The sequence below is a fragment of the Alligator mississippiensis genome, chromosome 1, assembly GCF_030867095.1.
Source record: "Alligator mississippiensis isolate rAllMis1 chromosome 1, rAllMis1, whole genome shotgun sequence".
Classification (NCBI taxonomy): domain Eukaryota; kingdom Metazoa; phylum Chordata; order Crocodylia; family Alligatoridae; genus Alligator; species Alligator mississippiensis.
In genome coordinates, this window is record NC_081824.1 from 470,532,082 (window position 1) to 470,555,546 (window position 23,465).

The 23,465-nt window shown below is 48.3% G+C and overlaps 2 protein-coding genes across 2 annotated transcripts; both read left to right on the forward strand.

Annotated features, from left to right (window-relative positions):
• Positions 1-1,182: 1,182 nt before the first annotated feature.
• Positions 1,183-12,086, forward strand: CCDC81 (coiled-coil domain containing 81). The gene is made up of 10 exons (XM_059724654.1): positions 1,183-1,266; positions 1,930-2,086; positions 3,030-3,286; positions 4,248-4,378; positions 5,334-5,461; positions 6,614-6,731; positions 8,239-8,344; positions 10,344-10,478; positions 11,719-11,823; positions 12,015-12,086. Exons 1-10 carry the CDS (start codon positions 1,183-1,185, stop codon positions 12,084-12,086), a joined length of 1,293 nt encoding a protein of 430 aa, XP_059580637.1.
• Positions 12,087-13,778: 1,692 nt separating this feature from the next.
• Positions 13,779-21,162, forward strand: LOC132250298 (uncharacterized). The gene is made up of 6 exons (XM_059726852.1): positions 13,779-14,001; positions 17,678-17,756; positions 18,151-18,374; positions 19,096-19,197; positions 19,917-20,075; positions 20,795-21,162. The coding sequence occupies exons 1-6, from the start codon at positions 13,922-13,924 to the stop codon at positions 20,994-20,996; spliced, it is 846 nt and encodes a 281-aa protein (XP_059582835.1). The 5' UTR covers positions 13,779-13,921; the 3' UTR covers positions 20,997-21,162.
• Positions 21,163-23,465: the final 2,303 nt, after the last annotated feature.

A 23,465-nucleotide genomic window follows, 5' to 3' on the forward strand; every position in this document is an offset into this window, starting at 1 on the left:
CGAGATGTTGTAGCTAGGACTCCTGCTAGCTAAATCTAGCTCCTAAATCTTCCATCAACCTCCTGTGTGGCCCTTGGACAGAAGTCCCTTGATAGCTGGGCTTTGCTTTCCTTGTTCATAGCATGGGAGGAAATGCTTGTCTCCAGGTGGAGATTTGCCCAGTTTAACTCCTCCTCTTTTGGTGCATGTGTCAGAAATGTCTCAGCTAAAATATTGACTAGAAGCAGGTTGGATGGATTTATATGTGCCAAAATATGGATTAAATGTACATGATGGGTTGTGTTGGAGCCCTCTCTGCCCTTGGGAATGGCATTCAGTAGCCCAGCCCTCTACCGAGCCTTTTAGTGGATGTTCAACCGGAGAGTTTTCTTAGTGAGTGGGTAGCATTTTACCACTTTGTCTTGGAAAGAAGGGAGTTGTGTTGGGTTGGTTTCCTCCATGAAAGCATAGGCTTCCTGCGGTCCATTGCTGGGCTACAATGACGTTGCCAGAAACAGCAGTCCCAAGTGCTGTTTGCATGAAAATCTGTAGCTGGGTGGGGGTTGAAATTCTGTTTCTCTTATTTTCTTTACTTACTTTATTTTTTTTTGCCTACAAATTGGTGAACTGGGTTGTGAACTGCAGACACACAGCTCCTGGTAACATGCCCAGCCTTTGTCCTCACACATTTCCTGAGGATTTTAAAAGCAATTGGGAGCAAAATCAGGCTATAAATGAAAACACAGTTGAAACATCTACTAGGAATCAACTTTCATTGCTCCCTAAGATGTATTTATCCTATGTGTGGTGCTGTACCTAGGCTCTTGGAGGCCCTGGGCAAACTTTTAGTAGCAGGCACTCCTTCTCTAGAGATTATGATCATAATAATTGGAGTTGTTGCAAAAGTCTTTATCACAGCTATCCTTAAATGTCCTTAAATAGTTCATTCTCAATTGATAACTTTGCCAGTCCCGTATATATGCAATATTCAAACTTTTTTGTTTTTTGCGATAGTAATTTTTTTTATTTTTTATTTTTGAGCCCCCTTTCTGTCCAGGCCCTGGACAGCCACCCAATTCGCCCATGCCTATATCAGGTGATTATATGTGGGTCTTGTAACGACCCTGGTCAAAAATCAGGGGATTGTCTTCCTCCTGAATGCAGTGCATTAATTAATCTGTGTTTTGTCGTCAAGAATATGACATGTCTTTCACTTGCATTTTAGAAATCAGAAATGTTTGGGTCGGAGTATCTAATTTTGTTTACCGGAACCTCTCCATGGACAAGGTGGGGGCGCTCTGCTATTTCCTTTTGTATCCATATGTACCCAATTGGGTTCATTTAGTCTGTTTTTCAATGAGAAATGATCTTACTTAAAAGAAAAAAAAGTAGTCTTCTCCAAGACGGCAAATACCTCCGCTCCCATCAGGCTGGTACCAGCCAATCAGGTTGATCAGAGATTCGGGCGAAATCTAGCATAAGTCCTGCTCTTTCATTTCCCTCTTTTAATGATCTGGTCTAACAAAGTAACTCATGTTTTATTAAATCCTCGCTCATCTAAACAGTCTGTACTCGTGGCAGTGGCCTCCAACTATAGCCCAGGGCACTTCTCCTGTAGGTAAGGAGGAGGGCTCATCTAGATCAGGCTTAGCAATGACAAGCCCTTTGGTTGTAAACTCTTTGGGACTCCTCTGTGTTAGGCCCATTGGCTCCGATGTCACTACATCCATTTTAAAATTGTGTAAGCAAGAGAGAGAAGAAAACTATGAAATATTCCATAATGCCACAGAGCTTTAAAGCGGATCCAAACCGCTTCTTCTGCACAGGAAAACACACAAGTGTGACGAGATCATGCCAGCACCACCGGCACAATGCTTTGATGCAACCTGGGACATGACAAATCAGTTCCCATTTTTCCCACCCTCAATATTTATTGTTTCTTTTTTGCAGGGTGCCAATGTCCCTGGACTGGGAATATTCTCATTAGCTCGAACAAAGCTAGATCTGGGTGGCAACAGATTTATTGCAATACAAAGACCTGTGTTTCTCTTGTCTGAGAAACTTTCCCGGGCCTATGGACTGAAACAATCAAAAACATACACTCCTGGTAAGATGACTGATTAAAGCCTCTGCCTTTTTTTAAGAATGCATTTATATCCTGTTTTCATCGTAATTTATCTTGTTATAAATATGTAAGAACAACAGGGCTCGATACAACAGAGAATTCATTCCAGTTGTTTCAACAACAGCTTAGACTCTATCCAGAAAACACCGAGAACGTATGTCTTTAAAGCTAGTGTTGCATAGATTTAAAAAAAGGAGGTTTAAAGTTAGACCAACTCTGTTTGAAATATTCCTTTCACTTCTGCTCCCTGAGATCGTGCACGCCTGTTATTATCATGATGCTGAATTTGCATGTTTTAATCAGCCAGCCCATTCCCAGGTGGAGCCAGTTCCTGCCGGCCTCAGGAGCCTGCTGAAGGCAGAAGCAGTAATTCTCTCCCCCGTTTTACTGGGCTTGTGCGTGTGAAAGAGTCCATAGTTACATTGGCAGAAAAACAGTGGAGAAGTTCAACACTGCGTCTCTTAAATGAGCTGCAAACTTCAAGTTCTGACTGCTTGGTGTTAACAGTGGCCCCCTTTCACTGTATCAGAGAGGTCTCCACACCCATAGTCTACCTCCATGTTCACCTGAAACTCCAGTCCTCATCCAATGGTTGTGGCGTGCTTTTCTTCCTCCCCTGACGTCCATCACTATTTGTTAGGCAGCTTCAGGTTGTTTCTACACAGCTCTGAGATCCTTCTTAATGAAGGTGTTACACAGGTCAGATACCACAATGGCTGATTAAATGGGTGGATTGACATCCCAGGACGTTGTGAGGCTTTATTCAGTTTTGTTGGCATCTCCCTCGAAGATGCCCCAAGAGTGCAAAATGGGATTAACTTATTCACAGCCATCTCTATGATGAAGTAGCATCTGTGTGCCTTTTTGTTGCTCTCATCCATTAACTATACACATCTCATTATGTCCTCTGGCTACTGATTTCTAGATGAATATCCAGTTGTTCCTCTGAATATAACGACTCTATCTTTGAAGACTGCCTTGAAAAAGAAGGAAATAGAAGATTGCATAAGGGAGACTGTCCTGTATTTCTATCGCCTGATGATTCATGGACAGCCAGTGACATTCCCACTCAGGGGGATTGGTGTTCTGGGTATCCAGAACAAAATAGTGACCATGACCTTTTGCAGAGAGTTCCTGCAAGCCACGGATGGGAGTAGGAACCTGGCCAGCATGCTTCGGAAGGTAAGTCAGTCATTGTCCTGGACAGTGTTAGTGTGGCCAGTTCAGCTAGTTTCTTCTGACTACCGGAGCTGCCCAGGGGTGCATCCAGGGGTACAGGAGCTCTACTTGCATCCTCCGTGGCTGTGCAGCACCTGCACAGTGAGCTCTGTGAACTCACCAGCTCATCAGGTGGTTCCTGCCAGAGCCACGTGCCTCTTCCCCCTTGAAGGTCCACTTCAGTTATGAGGCTGCCAGAGCAGTGCCCACCAGTACGGGCTGCAAGGCAGGTGGCGATCTACCTGGGGCGCACAGCTAGTCTTCTATGGAGGTCTTGTTGCTTTGTCCTCCCATTATTCTTATTACATGCAGTGCAGGAGAAGAGAAGATTGAGGGGGGATTTAATAGCAGCCTTCAGCTCCCTGCAGGGGGTTGCAAAGAGGACGGAGCTGGGTTGTTTTCAGCGGTGGCAGATGAGAGAACAAGGAGCAATGGGCTCAGTTTGCAGCAAGGGAAGTTTAGGTCAGAAATTAGGAAAAGCTTTCTCTTGAGGTTAGTAAAGCACTGGAACAGGTTATGCAGAGAGGCTGTGCAAACTCCATCCTTAGAGTGTATTAGGGCCTGGGTACACAGAGCCTTGGCTTGGATGATCTAGTTGGGGATGGTCCTTCTTTGATTGGACTAGATGACCTCCTGAGGTCTCTTCCAACCCCAATTTTCCATTATTCTATGGTTGCATTAGATCCTAGAGGTCTCTTCTAAGTTCAGAGCCACATCAATAAGTTCAGGGAGTACTTCGTGTCGGTCTTTCATCAGTCTAATGGCACCACCCTGCCTAGCAAGATGTGGGAAGGCCAGGGTGAGTGCATATTTATACCCAGCATCTGTGTTGATCTAGTAGCAGGAGGTTGTTGTAGAAGTAGGAAGGTTTGCCTTGCATGCTTCCTGCCTGCTAACTTCTGCAGAATCATCTATATTGTGTCAGGTGCCTTTGCTGAGGACTGTGGCAGAAGACTCAATAACTTTCCAACGAGCTACTTCACCCCTTTCAAGAGGGTTGGGTTCAAGGACACCCACCACTTCTTCCCATGTGGCCAGACCTCGGAAGTTGCCAAGGTAAGTACATTTGCTTCCTTTCCAGTTTGTGGACTACTTGTTCAGCTCAGCTTGCACTTTGCAAAAGCGGCTTAGCATAAGGGTCTACCCCTTGCAGGCAGAACTACTAAGGGAGCCCAGCTCCAAATGGGTGGGAGTGTTAAGCTGAGCACTGAGAGAAGGGTTGCAATATAATCAAGCGTGGGGTGTCTGCAGAGTACGTGATGCCTGAGGGCAAAAGAAAGCATGGATGCCCCATATCCCAAGCTCATACAGTTCAAGCCTTCAATATTGAGCTTCATCTGATGGTCTTGAAACTGCTACCCGGATCTGCTCAGCGCGTGTAAGAGTGTCAAGATTGGGCTCTGAGTAAGAACATTTCAGGATGTTGCCTGTCGACAGTGTTCATCAAGAGTATGCATTTACAGGCAATAATATGTGATAAATTAACCCCAGACTCCTGCAATGCAAACCTGCAGTGTTGAGCTTTGGCACCTTACAGCATAAACTGTCCTAGACAGCGCTAAGCGACTCGCAGTATTTCGGTAGATTCAATTCTTTCTGCCTTGCACCTCGGGAAGGAAGCTCCCATCCAGACTGGCCTTTTTTTATAGCAATTCTTGTACTTGCCTATTCCTTCAGAATAGTTTATGAGCACCTTTTGAAAGCCACCTCCTTCCAGATGTGGTAGCCTTGTCAGTCTGACGTCATGCAGAAGGTACAGCAGGTTGGCACCTTGGAGACTAACTGGCTCAGAAAGGCAGGAGCCGTTGTGGGTCTGATCAGGTAGATTGTTCCCTGTGAAAGCGCATGCCTCTCTCAACCGGTTAGCCTAAAAGGTGCTCCCTGCACAATCCTACATAGCTCTACAGTTCAGGTGTGACCCGACTATTAGTGCAGCCTGCAGCAGGAACATGGTGATGTCTAATCAGATGCTGCTTTACAAGATAAACTCAAATCTTTTGCTTGCTTCCAGCCTTGGGTATAAGGAAGCTGATAAGCCAGCAGGCCTGGAAACCATCCAAGCAGAGAATGAAATGGCCAACAAAGAAAAACAGCTAATTCCAAGAGGGGAAGATCATTATCATAATGCAGACAAGAAAGGTAGGCTGAATAACGATAGCTGGATACGGATACCGATGATTTGTCTTCTTGTTAGATGGTTGGAGCCAGATCTTAGGTGTAGTGTAGCGCAACGCCTATTGTAGCATTGGAAGTAGCCACAGTACTGCAAATAAAGCATGGCATCGATCGGGGAAAGGCATCACTCAGGAAGCTGGCAGTTGAAATTCAGTCAGATATAGCTAACGTGCTCTTTCCACTCAGCCCTGTTACCCAGACTGTATTGTGCAAAAGGAGAGGGGTGAGTGTCAGGCGGATCCCTCGCTTGCTTTTCTTTGATGGGGAAATGTCATCCTGGGCCAACTGTCTGCAGGCTACAAACATTTTTAAATTGACACCTTAACTCATAGTATTGACACGATAACTTCCCGGTGTAGTCTCAGCTCCAAGAGGTGCCGTCTATGTTCTGGTGTCCCGATGGCCTGGGGATCAAATCAGACCAGCCCATCAGTGTACAGGTGGAAATGTACAGCCCAATTAGAAGAAACGCAAAGACCAACTGGCTGATTTTTCGGTGACAAGGGTGAATTGCAAGAGGATCACTGGGGAGGTCTTGGAGAGGTGCAGCTCTCCTTGAGTTTGGTGGGAGGCCCATGTGCCTGGCGGTGCTAAATCACTCCTATTCATATTGATTTACTTCCTTGCAGCTCCTAAGTCCTTGCTTATAGCCCTCACAGGAAGGTTGTGCTTATTTTTCTGCCCTGATCATTTTTTGCAAAGGAAAATATAATGGCCTGGATCCTAGGGCTACACAGTTTAGACCAGCTGAGGATCAAGCCCAGCCTCAAGAATTGATTTCTGATAGTTGGCTCTAGGTGGTGGTCTGCAGACTCCCAGAGGAACTGGCTGTCCTATTCCCTTGGGAACATAGGAAAGCACAAAAAACATAGACCCTGGGGTGCAATGCTGCACTGGAGAAGCCAAGATTTGCAGGGAAAAAACCCATGTTATGAATGTCAGATAGGCACTAACCCTTGCAGAGCCACTTGCTTCCAAGGAGCTGAGAATCGCTGCCTCGGGACCCTTTAGAGCAGGGCAGCACTTTCTGGCCTGGCTTCCCTGCAGTGTTTTGCTGCCCTGAGCGATCAGAGAGAAGCCGTTCTTGAGGCTTTTCTTCGTGTTTCATGCTTACAGAAACTCTTCCCAAGGAGCATCTTCGGTCCCAGCGGAGTCTCGCTCCTGCCAAAGCGGCGATGCTCGTCTGCAGCGATTCAGTGGAGAAGACTGCAGAGCAAAACAGCGGCTTTAAAAGGTGAGATTCCCTTGGAGAAAATGGGAAATGTTGGTTATGTGGTTTCCTGTGTCCCAACTTGGTACGTTTGTGGGGAAGGTTTTCCCCTTGGTTGCATCCTCCTTCTTAATTGCGAATGCTAAGAAAGAAAACTCATTATAACACTAGACGAAGGATAAACGTTTCCAAAGTTCATTGGCTGCCATTTTCAAATGTGACTTTAGGCCAAATTTTCAAGGGTTTCCAAAGATCCAGACAGATGCATACTGGGTTTCCTGAAACACCCTGTCAGTGAGGCACCTACGTCCCATTGAACCTTGCCCCTTTTTGTGCCTAGATAGCTTTTATTAAGACTTAGGCTTGCTTCTAAGTCACGTTTGAAAATGGCAAGTAGGTTCTTAAGTCAGCTAGTCTTGAAACTGCTCCTCAGATCTGCTCGATGTGACTAGAGCTATCAAGAAGCAGGCTTGGAGTAGAAGTTTTGGGAGGTAGGCCGTCACCTGTGTTCATCCACAGTGCCCATTAAGAGGTGATAAGTAGCTATAAATGTGTAGCTTAGAACGAAGCCAGCTACTAATCCAAATCAAGCTGTTTAAAGACGAGCAATGCAAATTGCCATATTCCTGCCCCTCAAATAAGGCAGAAAGTTTTTGGAAGGCATCACCTACTGCTGGGAGAGGCTTATGCCGGAACTGTCCCCCTTGTCCTTGCCGGGTCCGAGAGAAGTGACAACCAGGTTGGCAGCCATTAAAACCATGTAGACCCTGCTTCTGTTCCAGCAAAGGAAAATCAGCTTCCCTGTTTAAGACATGCACCCCAATTTTGGAGGGTGGATATGGCATGGAGATACATGTGGTGTAGAGTCACAGAGGAGTAGTAGTGGAAGGGACCTCCAGAAGTCATCTAGTCTAACCCCCTGCCTGAGGCAGGATCCAAACCATCCTACACCCTCCACAGCTAAACTATGTAAAACTACCATCGACCCTGACACAACATACACCTAACGCCCTGGCATAACATAGATAAAGCAGGGGAACTGCGGCAGCCAACGTCCTGCTGCTATGAAATGTTATATTGTGAGTCAATACAGCACTGGTTTCCATATTGTGCTGGTCGCTGTGGTACCCGAATCCTTTGCCGTCTTTATAGCATAGGGTTTGTGGGGGACCAAGTTGTCAGCTGTAAGCAAGAAGAGCTGGAGCCTGCAGCTGGACGGCTCCTGTTACTGCAGAAACCATATGGGCTTCAGCCTGGCATTACCTTTTCTTCAGGGCTTTGAGTCTTGCCATGATACCAGCTAGGGGAAGAAAGGAAGGGCTCCTTGAGAGTCTTTTGGAGCCCTGTCCTAGTTTTTTGGAGGATGCAGCATTTGGTCCCCATTTGGTCTCAGTCCACCTCTTTGTACGTCGTGATATTCGCCTTTTTATCCGCCTTTTACATCTCTGCAGTCGACAGCGATGCCAGCAGATCAGCTGCAAACTCCTCATTTGTAACAAACTGCTATTCCTCGTGTGTTGTGTGTTTTTAGATCGAAGACGGCAAAGGGTCAGCATCCTTCAGAAAAGGAAATAATCCATGATCCCACTCCCAAAATGGCATCCTCTCCCTGTAAGAGCCAGGTCACAGCACGAAAGGTACAGTACATGGATTTAATTGACCTTTCGTGTCACCTTCTTTTTGATATGTGTGTATTGATTTGTAGCACTGACCCTCTGCGGCTGTTCGGTCTAACAGGACGTGACTGGTTTTTAGAGCTTATATTGGACCTTTTGTTGCTTGTGAAGCACAGTCCAGGTCCAGCTCATGCAATCATAAAGGATTTACTGTTTGTACATATCTGGTTCTAGATACACCAGACTTTTCTCTGATGTTGTTGCATCTCTGTGCTGGTGAATCTGACCTAGATCATAGACTCTTAGAGAAGTCGGGCTCTGGAGGTCCCTTCCAGGTCATCTAGTCCAACCCCCTGCATGGGGCAGGATCATCCCTATCCCAACCATCCTATACAATCCATAATCGAAATACTATGTAAGACTGCCACAGGTAAAGGAGGGGACCCACAAAATGCCTTGTTTCTATAAAATGTTGTCAATATATGCTTAAGTGTTCCCCCTTTGTGTTCTGATTTTAGGAATCCTAACAATGAAAACTGCATAACTACTAAGGCCACATCCAGACAAGCTTTGTGGCACATGTTAAAATGTGCCCCACACTGCAGTTTCGCAGCACAGGGCCAACATTTGCTGCTGGGATTTCCCAGTTGCTAAAAAAAAAAATGGAAAAAAGGGGTGCAATGCATGCACAACAAGCATGTGCCTGCACACACGGAGGCCAGGCCATCCAAAGCAGTGGTCTGGCTATGGGCCACGTCTCTGTGCTGCCCAACCTGTGCCCCTGCTGCTTCAGGCCACCAGGTAAGTCTGCAGGGACTAGTACCAGTGCTGACCCCAGCCTCCAACTCTCCAGCTGAGGAGCTGGGCAAGGGCGGTTTGCCCGTTGCAGGACAATTTGTCACATGGACGGAGGCATGCACCAATTTGTGCTGCTGCAAGTGCACACTCATACACATCTGGATGCAGCCTGCAAGGGAATCTGGTAGCATCTTCAATATCTTCGGCAGTTCAGTGGGTTACCTGTCTGGCTTTAGGTGCCAAGTTTTCTTACCTAACAGCCAAACTGTTCCTGACCTAGTTGGGATAACCCGGTCCAGCATGGTTTCTTTGTAGGGTTTGGGTTCTTGCCCTTCTGTGAAGATGAGAGGTTGGGAACTAGCACGGGGTGTGCAGCACCGCAGCACGCACCTGCCTGGGACTGCCCAGATACGGCAGCCTTCATTCCCGATGGGAACGCCTCTCCGATCACAGGTGTAGGACCACAGACGTGCCACAGCTGAGTGGAGAAGTGGGGTCCTTTGAAGTTAGGGCCACAGCAAGCGGCTGAGAGGCTCGTTCTGAATACGGCAACCTGCTGCAGACCAAACCAGACAGGAAGGGTCCAAGTCGTACTGTGGTTACAAAGGGGAGATTTTCAAAGGGTCTCTGGGCCTGGCCCCATGTCTCTGGGTCACACCTTGAAGGATGTCACACCATGATGCATGTCCCTCCCATTCACTCCAACATAGGTAGCCCAACTCCTGGAAATAAGCCAATGTAGCTGCTTCTGAGCAGCCCCAAATATCTTCCCAGAGCTTTTAGGCTCCCTGTCTCGGGGACGCTTATCGGCACATGGTCCAGGCTCCTCTCCAGTGACCCTATTTCCTTCTTTCTTTGATTGCCAAGTGATGAAAGGAAGAGTAGTGAGGTTTTTCTTTGTGGTGCAGATATACCGCAGATGAGGCCAAAGGAGCACAATGATAAAGCCCAGTAAGGCTAAAGCCCGTACTTGGGGGGCTGAAACGGACACAAGGGCGTGCGCCCAGTGCCCTTTGGCCAGCCCACAGCCGTGGTGCCTCCAGCTGCTCTCAACAAGCACAAAACAACTTTCCCCTGCTCTGTTTCTTTCTCCATTAACAGAAGGGGGCTAGATTTTCTTGAAGGCTCATGCACATGCCTTTTACTTGGAGAGAGGCTCGAGGGGGAGAAATTAAGAGAGAAAAATAACGCGCCACCTTTAAATGCATCTGTTGGCCTGCAGGAACCGTGCTCCCTGTGCTGGGAGCATCTGAGGAAGAGGTTTTCGGAGAAGGGGAGCACAGAGAAGGAAGAAGGGCGCATGGTTGTTCAGAAATTTCAAGATATGAATCTCTTGGAGGCCGTTCTTCGGGACCAGGTACTGCCTGCATCTGGAAGCCTTAAGGGAACTGGTTTCTCTCTGTAGGGAGAGCTGGGTTTTGAATGTTTCCAAAGAGGAAGCAGGAAGGTTGCTGCATGTCCTGCTTGGTTATTCTGAGAAAGAGAGATCCTGCAGAGAGACGTCCTGGTTTGGGATCCTGGTCAAAAGCCAGGAGAAGACAACGGGAAGAGCCCCCTTGCATCAGTTGGCTTTTCTCCTTCCCTTCATGGGAACTGCAGGCCTTACAAACCACTGCGTGCAGAGTTCGAAGACCTGCCGCAAATATCTCTGCACGTGGGAGCTCTTTCCTTCCCCAGGTGTCGTTCACTCCAGCAAGGGCAACAGGCACATGCCCTTGTGTCCATCCCAGCCCTCCGGCAAGGGCTCAAGCAGTAGATAAAGCCTTGGCAAGGGCCTCTGTGCAACACTGAATTTACACTGAACACAGCCCCCTGGTTGATGGCCACCCCTAGTTTTCCGGGGAGACCCTTGTCCCAGCAAGTAGGACCCTGGGACTTGGGGAGCCGGAGAACAGGGGTTTAGTCTCAGCTCTGCCACTGAGTGCTGTATGACCCTGGCAAGTCCCTTCCTCTCTTTGCGCCTCGTTTCTTTGGTCCACAAGTGGAAGATGGTAGTCCACCGTGTAGGAATCAGTTTTACACATCTGGAAGGAAAAGCCAAGTCTAAAGCTAATGGGTCTCTGGCTGTTGACTATACATATTAGCAAGGATGATGTCAGGTGGACTAATCTTTGCGTGTTTACATATGGCTAGTAGTTTAATGTTGTAGAGCAATTATAAACACTTCAGCATGGCAGGCCCAATATAAAGCCCATTCAGTGTTTAGTTTTAATTTCAGTGGCCCCTAATTCTGGCCTTATCTGTGCCAAATATCTATTTCATTGTACAACGAAGCATTTAAATTGAACGTCCTGAGCAGAAACCCATAATCACGGGACGGTTTTTGCAGCGTTCAGTAGTGTAAGAGTGATATTGTAGCTGTGATGGTCCAGAAATTATGCAAGAGGTGAGAATTTCTTAGGGTGCTACCTTTCATGGGACCAATTAAGTAATAGGGATAAAGTCAGATAAGCTTTCAAATGCAAGACCTTCTTCATCAAGTCTACAGAGCATAGAGAAAACCAGCAGCGGGGAAGGGGCGAGTGTTCAGTGACATTATTTTTTTCCTGTTCAAACCTCTTTCAAATTCATTATATTTTCTTTTCCTCCCACAATAGATGAAAATCATACAGGACAGAAAGCACAGGAAAACCCTTTCTGCCTGTAATGTGACAGTTGCCCATCAAAAAAGGAAGGAAAATGAAAAGCCCAGAAAACAGCATGTAAGCACATTTTTTTGTTTTTAAAAAAAAGGGGGAAAATCGCTTCATTCCTTTTCCGGCGCTGCTGCGTATTTGTTTTCTACAAGCATTTATAGCATCCGTAACATGTTTAAAAGGCATCAGAAATGGGCGCGTGGCTGAAACCCAGAAAGATTATGATACCAATATTTTCAATGTCCGAATTTTCCAAGGATGGATATTGCTGTTTTGAGCAGTGCGGCTCAGATGTCAAGGCCAGCAGATACCACGTTGACTCCTTATGACCTGTGCAAGATAGGCTATGGGGATTTTCATAGTTTCATAGCTGTTGTTAGGGGCTGGAAGGGACCTGGGTAGGTCCAGCCCCCGCCCAGGGTGGCTAGTGTGGGGATCGAACCCAAGACCTTGGTGTTATCAGCACCATTTCATTCAATCCTGCTGTGGAAGGAAATATCCTTGCATCCTGTGTAAGGAAACACTATCTGGCTTGGCAGTAGGTTAACATTGTGGTAGATGTGCTATGAGGAACAATTTGTGAGACCCTTGTGAAAATGCAGCCACGACAGTGTGGGCAGTATTGGGGCGATTTCCCTCTCTGCAGATACTGCCCACAAGCCTCCCTGTCTGAGGTCATTTTGCAAGGTGTGTTTTTAGGGAACTGACCCCATATCTTCACAGAATCGTCTTCTGTCTCTTTTAATTGAAAAATGTTTCTTTTCTTTCAGAGATTTGGCATTGCTAGAGAAAGGATACCAAGTCCTCTTCCCTGGCTTACAGAAAAAGATCGATGGCAGCAAATAATGGAGAAGAGAGAGAAGGAAATGTCTTTAAGACTCAAGAAAGTGTTCATTGCTCACTTGGATCAAGTACGGCTGGCAGAAGAGTAAGTCTGGCTCCCGCCCTGTTGCCTTGGTCTCCATCTCTTCTGGGACAGTGGTGATAAAGGGTCATGCTCTACACATCTGTCTCCAGCTGTCCTGAGAAGTGCCAATGGTAGTAGACTTGGTCCTTTCCTGTGGCACCCTCGAGTGTGTGGTCACTTTACACACGATAAATGTAACACATGCCCACAGCCAAAGTATGTTTGCATGCTTCTTTGCAGAGTTGCTGCCCAAAATGCAAAATATCTAAGAAAAATAAAAGAAGACCAGGAGCGTTATAAGACAGCCTTGGACAACCAGGTAAAAATCTGACCCTTTAATAAGTATTGGGGGAGGGGGGTCTTCTGCACTTGGAGGTATTTTTATTGCACAGATCATACCACCTGGAACAAGTCAAACATGCCAAAAAATCACCAACCCTCTAGCAAAACCCACCCCAACAGAAAAGAAAAACAACACTGTTTCAGTGCTTTCCTAACTATCCCATGGCTGACGCCTCTGTCACATATTACACGTAAGGCGTGATTAACCAGTGAATCGTTTCTTAAATTGTAACCGAGCTACATGTTAAAGCAATGAATGGCACCATAAAACAAGGAATAAGCCACAAAGGTGCTCCACAAAAAATGTGTAATAACTTTGTGGCTGGTTCTTATCACACCATTAATTGAAGGCATGGCCAGGTGTGCACCTGTGTCCGGGAGCCCTGGCAGCTAAGCGGGTTCTCAATCATGGGAGCCTGGGATCGTGATCCTGGGTTCCCTCCTGCACTGGCAATATGGTGTGATGGGATCACAGCCATGGCAGGAAGCACGATTGTGTGGCTCGTGCATCAGATCCCATTGCACCTTTACCTATATGTCTGGAAGGGGCCTGAGTGATACCATCTTACAAACCAAAATACCCTTCAGCAAGCTGGGGGAAATCTACCCTGTGATGAGGCGACTCACCAAAAAATCGCTGTTGTAATGCAAACAATAATGACCTTCTGGGCATTTTTTTTCTACCACCAGCTTGGATCATTCTGGGTTTCCAGAGCCAGGACGTAGGTTATTTCCATATATTCACATCTCCATATAAACCCAATATAGGTAAAGAGGGAACTTGAGTGGTTGCCAGGCCCTCAGGTTGGCCAACTGAACCTCATCCTGAGGAAGAACGCCATTGCCAACAAGAAGCTGTTAGAGAGAAGACGCTGGGACCAGGAGTTTTCTGCACGCCTGAAGTTGGCTGTCAATATGGGAAAGCAGAAGGCCATCGCCTTGTGCCAGGTTCAAGAGCATAAAGAAAAGGTCCTACGGCGGGAAGCCAGGCGGAAGTAAGTGTGCCACTCACTCTACCATTCTCCTTCCTGCGAAGGCCTGGACTGAACTCCCTCCCAGAGCAGTCATGGGTTTTCTCTTTTTTCACTACATCAGTCCAGGCTTTCACATAGGCACACGCAGCACATGAGTCATGTCAGTCAGCCTGTGGATGTCAATGGGGACTTCTCACATGCTTAAACCTAAGCCTGCGTTGATGTGCTTTGCTGTAGGTAGGCCTATGGGTGCCTGCACATGACGTTGGCAGACAAGGTTCCTTGGGTGAATTGGATATCTTTTATTAAACCAACCCAAATGGTTGGAGAATAGTTATTAAGCAAGCTTTCGGGTTCAAAAACCCTTCGTCAGGCACATGATGTTGGCTTTTTCTAGCTAAAGATATTCTCTGGGTTTATTTCACTCTCTCGATGCACCGCGATGAGTCCCGTTCCTATTGTGCACGTAACGCATTTAACACTCATCATTGGTTAATGTACTAGTACTAGTAAAAAACACTCGAGGGCAGAACTGGGGAAAAGGGCAATTTGAGCTGTGGGCGAGAATACCCGTAATGAATGTTTCACGATAAAACTCAACCTGGTGAAACAGTTGGCCGCGGTAAAACTAAAACATGTTGGAGGTGGTCTAACTTGCCACGATAACCTACTGTGATAAAAAATGTCAATGTGTGTTTTCACACGTGACTAACCTAGCAAAATGGCAATTTTTGGTGCCATTTGGTAATGTGTATCTAAACAACCCACATGGTGTACAAGGGCCCGAAGAGAGCAAGGCCCAAGATACGTATTATTTTTCCTTCTTCTTCCCTTTGTCCTCTTAGCTCTTCCACAGAGGTGCAGCTCAAAACACAGGATGATGCCTATTTTAAAAAGATTTCTGAAGGAAAAAGAATAGTATATGGAGCCTAATTGAGAGAACATCTAACACACTTTGTGTTGTAGACTCCGGTGCCATAAGGCCTGTGTCTCATAATGCCCTATGTGGTGTCTTAATACTGCATCATAAAGTGCCGAGGGTCATTCAGCCAGTCGGATCTGCCACATGGCTGGACATTGCTAATATAATTTAATATATGGCGGGTGATTGCAGTGCACTTCCGGTTTTGCGACTGGCGCTTCCAGGGGGTGCACAGCCCATCTCAGGGGGTACACCCGCATGCACCCCCTACGCATCACCAATGATGCTGATGGTGGGGGACACTCCTTTAAAAGCAAAAAAAAATAACACAATTGTGTAAGGGCTATTTTGTTGTTTGCCATAAAAGAGCTGTAAAGGGCCTGGAAAGTGCCTTATGAAAGTGGGTCTCCTACCAGCTTCTTCCTGGGGGGTAGAAATTTGCTGTATGGATCTCCTGGCTTAAATCAGAGCTGCTGGTCAGACACCCCTTAACCACAAAAGACATCATCTGTAGGGCACATTAGGCACTGGCAATAAGATTTAAATAGAAGATGTAGAAGTTTGTGGACACGTTGGAGAGAGTCCAGTGGAGGGCAATGAAAATGGTTGGGGGCTGGGGGACATGACTTGTGAGGACAGGCTGGGGGAACTGGGCTGATGTAGTCTGCAGAAGAGAAGACCGAGGGGGATTGAATAGCAGCCTTCAACTCCCTCCAGGGGGTGCAAAGAGGATGGAGCTGGACTGTTCTCAGTGGGGGCAGATGACAGGACAAGGAGCAATGGGCTCAAATTGCTGCAAAGCACAACTGGCCCCAGGACCAATGCAGCAATTGGTTCAGAGAGGCATGAGCTTTGTAGGCAGCCACCTGCTTCATCGTCTGACAAACTCAGTTGTTCTCCTGCTGCACCTGTGGCAGGTTTCGGTGTTATGTCTTGTGTTGTGTCAGGGGTGGCTGTAGTTTTGCGAAGAGGGTAGACAATGGGTTTGTACGGGATGGTTTGCATAGGGCTGATCCTGCCTCAGGCAGGAGGTTGGACGAGATGTGACCTCTGGAGGCCCCTTCCAGCCCCACTTCTCTATGAGTCCATGAACATTCATTCCTTTCTGAACCAGCCAGTCTCTCCCTGCCCTGCCTTCTGCCTGACCTCAAGCCAAGGTGGCTACCTCGTCTGGAGCACAGTAAGGACGTGTCTTTCAAAAGCCGATCACAGAACATCCTCCAGGATCTGCAAGTAAAAGGATTTATGTAAAAATCCAGTAACAAAATCACTCGATGAGTGCATCTACCCTTGTGCTTTACCGAGGAGCTGACTAACTAGCTCCGCAGTAAAGCATCGCAGTCTACACACGCACCCATACTAGGGTGCAGTAAATTAACTAACTCCACTGTAGGATAGTACTGTCCAGGACAAGGACTATCCTACAGTGGAGTCATTTATGTTGCCGCAATGTGTGTGTAGATGATGACCAGGGCTGGTTGGGGTACAAGGGAACTGCAATGCCAGGGCTGCCTGACAGCTAGCCCTGCACTGTAGCACCCTCATGCCCCATCCACCCCTCTGCCACCTGGACCCTGGGCTTCACCCCCCTCAGGCCTCTTGTCAGCCCAGGGGCTGCTCCGTCCCAGCTCAAATTGCTGTGAACCTAGGTGCACATGTAAACACTGTGCCCAGGAGCAGCTGACTCTGGCGCAAACTGCACCAGAGTTTTTGCCTCAAGGCGAGTGCATGTGTAGATGCACCCAGTGGCTATTAACATGGCCAGTGCCCTTTGATGCCAGCCGGAGCGAAGCCGAGAGTCTCATTAAAGCTTGTGGAAATCAGCCTAATTAATCAAACCATTTGATCAATTTTAGGGGATCAATTTGATCAATTTTTGATCAAAATTACAGTCCACATCTCTGTAAGAAGTTGTGGACTGATGACACTATAGACAGCTCTACCTGGGGGAAAGGGAGGTCTCACATGGTGGAGTGTTATTCGGGGACTCCTATGTGTAGGTTTTGTCTGGCTGTTGTTAGATGCTCTGAGCCTTTAGGACAGGGCGGGATATACCATAATCTAATCAATCCATCGATTGACATTTCCTGGCCCTGTTAGAGTACTGCTGAATGAATTCGGCACATTTCTCTATTGGAAACATCAGGCCACGGGTGCACGTTCTTTTGTAGTGCTACAAGGCGCTGTTACACGTGCCCAGCCCCCTGGCTGGAGGGCTGCACGGTCATCCCAAAGGCACGCACTCCAGCCAGGTGGCACAAAAGCTACCCTGAGTTAATGCCAGTGTTACCATCACTTGGGGGCAGTCTCTGTGTCGTGGCAGCCTTTCAGCCAACTCTGCAGGAACCAGCGCTCCCTCGATGTTGGTGGCAGGGGCAGCTGTCTGCCATCATCATGGGAGCACTGGCTTTGCTGTTGCTTCCACTGGTGGCGCTATCCCTGACAGATCGTTGGGCCTGGGTGGGCAGCCAGGGAGCCAGCTGCTCTGCTTCCCCCCACCACCTTGGAGAGGGGTAAAGAAAGTGGAGGACTGTGGGATGCTGGGGGTCTGAGAGACTCCCTGCAGCGCTACACGTCCCTGTCTACATATTACACGTGGCACTACAAAAGACAGCACTGCTGGGAAGTTCCTCTTTGAAAAGGGAACACGTATGTGGCAGATATGCCAGTTGTGTGGTGCTACAAACAGCACGAACATCTGGGCGGTCACTTTTGGGGCTGCTATAAATGTAACGTGTGCCCATAGCCAAAGCACGTTTGTGTGGTTCTTTCTAGGGTTGTTGCCCCCAGTACAAGAAGTCTAAGGGACCAAAAAGAAGGAAAGGAGAGTGGTAAGGCAGCCTTGGATGACCAGGTAAAAGACGGACCCTTTCATAAATGTGTGTGTGTATGTGCATGTGCGCATGCGCCATGCTGGAGCTGTTGCATTGCACAGATTGTACTAAGGGGGACAGTCAAACGTGCCAGCAAACCAGCCCTGGGAAAAGCCACCCCAACAGAAAAGACAAACAAAACCCATTTAAGTGCTTTCCTCTCTAATCCATAGCCAAATGACACTTTGCCCTTCAGAAAGCCCTGGGGAATCTACCCTGTGTCAAGGCCGCTCACTAGAAAAACTCAGTTGTGATCAACCAATAATGACCTCCTAGGTGGGTTTTTTTCCCACCACCAGCTTTCCCCCTTCTGAGTTTTCAGAGCTGGGAATTATGTTATTTCCAAAGTAACATCCTCCCACAATCCCGATGCAGATGAAGAGTGAACCCGAGCAGCTGCCAATCTCTGAGAGGGACACATCGAGCCTTCCCTATAGAAGAAGTGCCATCTACAGTCCGAATCTGGCAGAGAAAAAACTGCAGGACGAGGACTATTACGAGTTTCCTCCGCTTGCTGCAGAGGAGGGAAAGCAGGTGGAGATCATCGGGGGCCAGACTGAGCAGCAGAGAGAAAAGTTCCCATTGCTGGAAATCAAGAAGTAAGCGTGGGGCTCACTCTAATGTGCCTTTCCCTAGGAAAACCAGAACCAAGCTCCCTTCCAGGGCCATCACGAGTTTTCTCCTTTATTACTATGTCAGTCCAGCCCTCCACATAGGCAGGTGCCTAACATGAGCCATGTTGGTCGGTCTGTTGTTGTCAATGGAGACTTTTCACAGATTCAATTTAATCCATTGAAGTGATTTGCTGGATCAGGGTCTAAGCGAGGAAGGCTCGGGGTCTAAGTGAGGAAGGCTTGTATCCAGAAAGAGAAGGAAGCACTGAATGGCTACATGAGGTGGCCAAAATGTCATTTCAAAACCATCTCGCAGATGCCGTCCAAGCCAACAGGCATGGATAAATTGAAGGGCTTTGCTGCATCGGGGTCTAAGTGAAGAAGGCTCAGGGCTGTATTCAGAAAGGGAATGAAAAAATGAAGGATCTGAACCTGCCCCTCATTTCAGACTTTAAACACTTTAAGGAACTTGGGTGTGGAGGGAGGTACCGCTCACCTCTGATGTCTTGCAAGGATGACATGACGTCTCCATCTCTGGGGAAGGTTTTTACTCAGGGAAACGTCAGCCCCAGCAGCCTTGTTGCTGCCCAGATGAGGGGGTCCTGTGCTACAGCCCATCCTATGCTGCCTGTGTTGAAAAGGGGGTCAGGGTTGGTGGGCGATTCAGCCAAAAAGCCAGAGAGCAAATTTTCCAATGGTTCTGTAGGCGGATTGAAAGAGCTCGGCAGACTTTAGATCCGGTGGACAGCTGGGAAAACAGCTCCAAGTTTAAGAAGCAGAGGGCTTTTGAGAAGAAACTGCTTGAACGGTACAGATCCCCCAACACCAAAGTCATCTCCCTTCTCCCTTCTGCCTCTTTCCCTGCAGGCTCCCCTTTTCCCCCCTCAGGAGACCTGTTTAAGGCTTTGCCCCCAGGGAAGAGGAGCACCCCTCCTTTGTACCTGATGTCAGTCCTATTTCAGGCTAGAAAGGGGGTTGGAGCCAAGCCTCAAATAGCCACCTTAGCACCCGACTCCAAGCTGAGCTGTGCAAGAAATTTCCATTTCCTTCTGTCTCCAGGGGAAGTCATCACACACTTGCCCTTGAAAAACCCCACGAGGTGCCTCTCAACTCTTTTTGGTGCCTTCAAGGAGTTGGTCCTTAGGCCTGTAACTTGCCATGCTCCAAGGTCAAAAACCTCAGTTGCCAAAAAAGGATGCTGGACCCCAAGGGCATAGGACTTGCCTTGCTCAGTCCCTCTCTGAAGAGCTGCATATGTGACCCTACTGTGGTATCCTATGCAAGGGCTCTGCACCTGTGGTATCCTATGCAAGGGCTCTGCACCTAGTTAGCACCTGGTGTTTCCTGGTTTCCTAATGTGCTGAGGGTCGTTCATATTTCCCGCCTCCCAACCCAGAACCACATTCAGCTCTGTCAAAGGGCCAGCCGTTCCCATTGACAATAGTGGGAAGGGTTGCAATGAATTAGATGGACATTATTTCCCCCGATCACTTCTTGCGACACTAAAAATGTAACATATGCCCACAGCTATATCTCCGATGAAAAGCTTGCAGAGAAAAGACAGCAGGACCAAGCAATGGACAGCCTGAAGCTTGCACAATATAGGCGAAACCAGAAGATCGTCCTTCTGGCCCAGCTCGTGCAGCAGAGAAGCAGTTTCTTTGCACAGATACCCAAGAATATGCCGTAAGCATGCAGCTCAGTCTAATGCAGGGGCAGGCAATTATTTCGGGCGGAGGGCCGCTAACTGAGTTTTGGCAAGCCATCGAGGGCCGCATGACAGACAGCCCAGGGCAGATAAATATTACTTTTCTAAAGTGGAATGAGGCACTGAGTGGCCCCTTGAGGTGACCGAATGTCACTTCAAAACCCTTTCACAGGAGCTGCCCAACCCAAGAGGCATGGCCATTTCCAGCCCTGACAGTGCTAAGCAGATCAGCACCTAGAGAGGGTGAGGTCTATCATTATTTGATAGACCAGTGGTCTCTCAACCTTGCCCAGAAGAACATTTAAATAGTTGTTTTCAGTTTACACAAGACAGACCTGTCTCAGTAGATATCATTCAGCCCCAAGCTCTTGTAGGAGGAGATGACCTAGATCCATATCCCAAATCCAATGACAGAAGTTGGAGGATTTGAGTGTGCCCCCCCATCTCAAGCAGAGACATGTCTTACACCTCAAGACCCGCGCCTCGTCATAATGCACGATGGGGTGTCTTAATACAACATCACGAAGCGCTGGGGATCATTCAGTCCATTCAATCTCCGACTCCTCCGCAACTCAGAGCCACTTTCAGCTCCGCCAGAGGGGTGACCGTTCCCAGGGAGCGTGATGGAGGGGCTTGAGCTGAAACTAAACAGACATGACTTCCCCAATGAGCTAAAGTTAACACACTTCTTTCTTAGGCTTTGGGATGCGGACATGTATTTTGTGTTGGAGCCTTGGGAGGACCGCAAAATCCATTCACCGGATGTTACAAAGGCTGTTGGCAAAGACGTGCAAGCAACTGCGGGGAGTCTGGTATTTGGCCAAACTCAAGCTGCATTAGAGGAGACAGAATGTCTTTTGGGGAAGCCCCCTCAGGATATGGGGGACAGAGCCCAGTGAAATGTCCTCCTGCCCCTTTGATGCTGCCAGGCCTTCCCTTATGGCCTTGCAGTCCAGCCCCTCATGCCCCCAAAGTCCCACCTGCCAGTGGCTGCTACTTCAAGTCTTCCCCCACCTCCTCCAAGGCCTTCCATCAGTCCCGCTTTTTAAGGGTTCATAATTAAACAGCCTGCACTCATCTTGTCTGAATTGTTACAGCGCCCAGAGGTTTTAGATGGACGTCCCGTGCAATACCACCGATGGGACTAAGCAGGGGGGGAGTGGCTGTGAGAAGTGTCTCGGCAGTAGGACTGCCTTCAGGAGGCTTTTCTGGGGGCTGGTAACTGGGTGTCTGATTGGAGCCGGAGGATTAGACTAGTTAGCACCTGGTATTTCGGGGTTTTGTAGGGGTTATTTTTCCCTCCCCTTTGGAGTGACAGATTGACGGGGCTTGCTCTGTAGGAGGTTGGTTTAGCTAACTGAGGAGTGGAGCTAGGCTAGGCAGGCTTGTAAGTAGGGATCTACCCAAGTTGTGGTGAGCGGAGCCAATTTTGCAGCCTTTTCACGGTGAGCCTGCCCCTCTGCAATGACTGGCTCTGGTGGCCCCACCCCTTGCCACTGATTGGCTGAAAGGGCTGTCCCCCATGTGTTCCCATCCTTCTCCACTGACTGGTGGAGAAGGCCAGAGCCAATCAGCAGTGAGGGATGGGTGGAGGGGGGGAGGCTGCCATCATGGTTGCTCTCCTTCACACTGGCAGCACTCCTCCCTCCCAGCAGACTATAAGGACCACTGGCTCCCACTGGGGAGCTGGCATTTTATTTTTAGCAAGCTAGGGTTTTTTTGATTTTGCAGACGTCATGAGCAACGCCTGATTTTGTGGTTTTCGCGAGATCTGCGAAATTGTGAATTAAGTTTAGGGTTACCATACATCCGGGTTTTCCCAGACATGTCCTCTTTTTTGGCCCCCTGTCCTCATGTCAGGGCAGGATTTTAAAATGCAAGCAAACGTCTGGGTTTTTGCTCTTCCTCTGCTCTCGTGGGGCCTAGCAGCTTGGGACTGCTTTGGGCTGGGAGCAGCAGGCAAGGTGATTGGCTGTCGGGAGTCACGTGCTCTGTGCGCGGGCCCTGGCAAGCTCCCAGGTAAGAGACACAGTGTGTGTGTGTGTGTGCATGCATGCGCGTGCATGTGAGCTGTGTGGGCAGCAGGGCTGGAGGGGCAGGGGCAGGGCATGGGCATGTCACTGACCCGCCACCCATCATATACCTCCCCCCCTTCTCCATCCTCCCTCCCCCTCACAGGTGTCCTTTTTTTTGATACTGGAAATATAGGAACCCTAATTAAGTAGGTCCCTATTTAAAGGAGGCAACCTCTTGTGAAGAGGGTAAGCAGCAACCAGAGAGGGAGTTTGCCTAAGGAGTTCACTCTAGCAAGGAGCCAGCGGGCAGGATAGTGTGGGCATGAGGGCACAGGTGTGGGGCTTTGGTGTGTGGGTTTTGCTTACACCCGAGATGTCCTCCAGGGAGCAAAGGAGGCATGTGTGGAGGCTGGGTCAGCAGATGTGACCTGTGTGAAATGTGCCATGTTCACGTTCCTCCCAGAGGCTCAAGGCCGCTTCATCTGCACCGAGTGTAAGCTGGTGTCTGCCCCAGAGGACAGGATTCGAAGGTTGGAAGCTCGGGTACCCATGTTGCATTTATATCAAGGAAAAGGAAGATTATTTGGACAGCAGTTATGAAAAGCTCGTACTGGAGAGGCCAAAGGGAAATGAGGAGAAGCGGCAGCATGTGACTACTCAAAGAAAGAGGGTCTCCAGACTTCAAGAGGAGCAGAACAAAGTCAGCAGCTGCTTTCAAGCCCTCTGCACTGGCACAGCTGAGAAGGAGGCAGAGGATGGCACATCTGCGGGCACGATGCAGAGGACTCGGCAGTCTAGAGAGCAGGGAGTACAGGGCCCCAGGGATGGGGATTTTAGGACCACTGTACCAAGAAGGATGTGGCTGCACAAGGAGCTTCTAGCATGCCAGAAATGCAAAAAGAAGGCATACAGGCAATGGAAGAATGGGCAGGTCACCAAGGGCATGTACCAGGGAATAGCAAGAACCTGCAGGGACAAAATCAGGAAGGCAAAGATAAAGAAGAAGCTGCACCTGGCAAAGGAGGGTAAGGACAAGAAGAGGTCTATAAGTAGCTTGGCCAGATAAGAAAGAACAAGGAAGCTGTGAGTCCACTGTTAAATAACCAGGGGCAACTCTTAACAGAAGATGCAAAGAAGGCAGAGCTACTTAACAGGTACTTTGCCTCAGTCTTTGCAAAAAAAATGAAGTTGCAACCAGACACCTAATAAGCATTGTCTGGATAAGGGATGGGGCAAGCTGAGGGAGGAAATAACAGAAGAAATGGTCAGCAAGCTTTTGCTGGGTCTGAATGTATTCAGGTAGCCAGGGCCTGATGAACATCGCCCCAGGGTACTCAAGGAACTGGCAGAGGA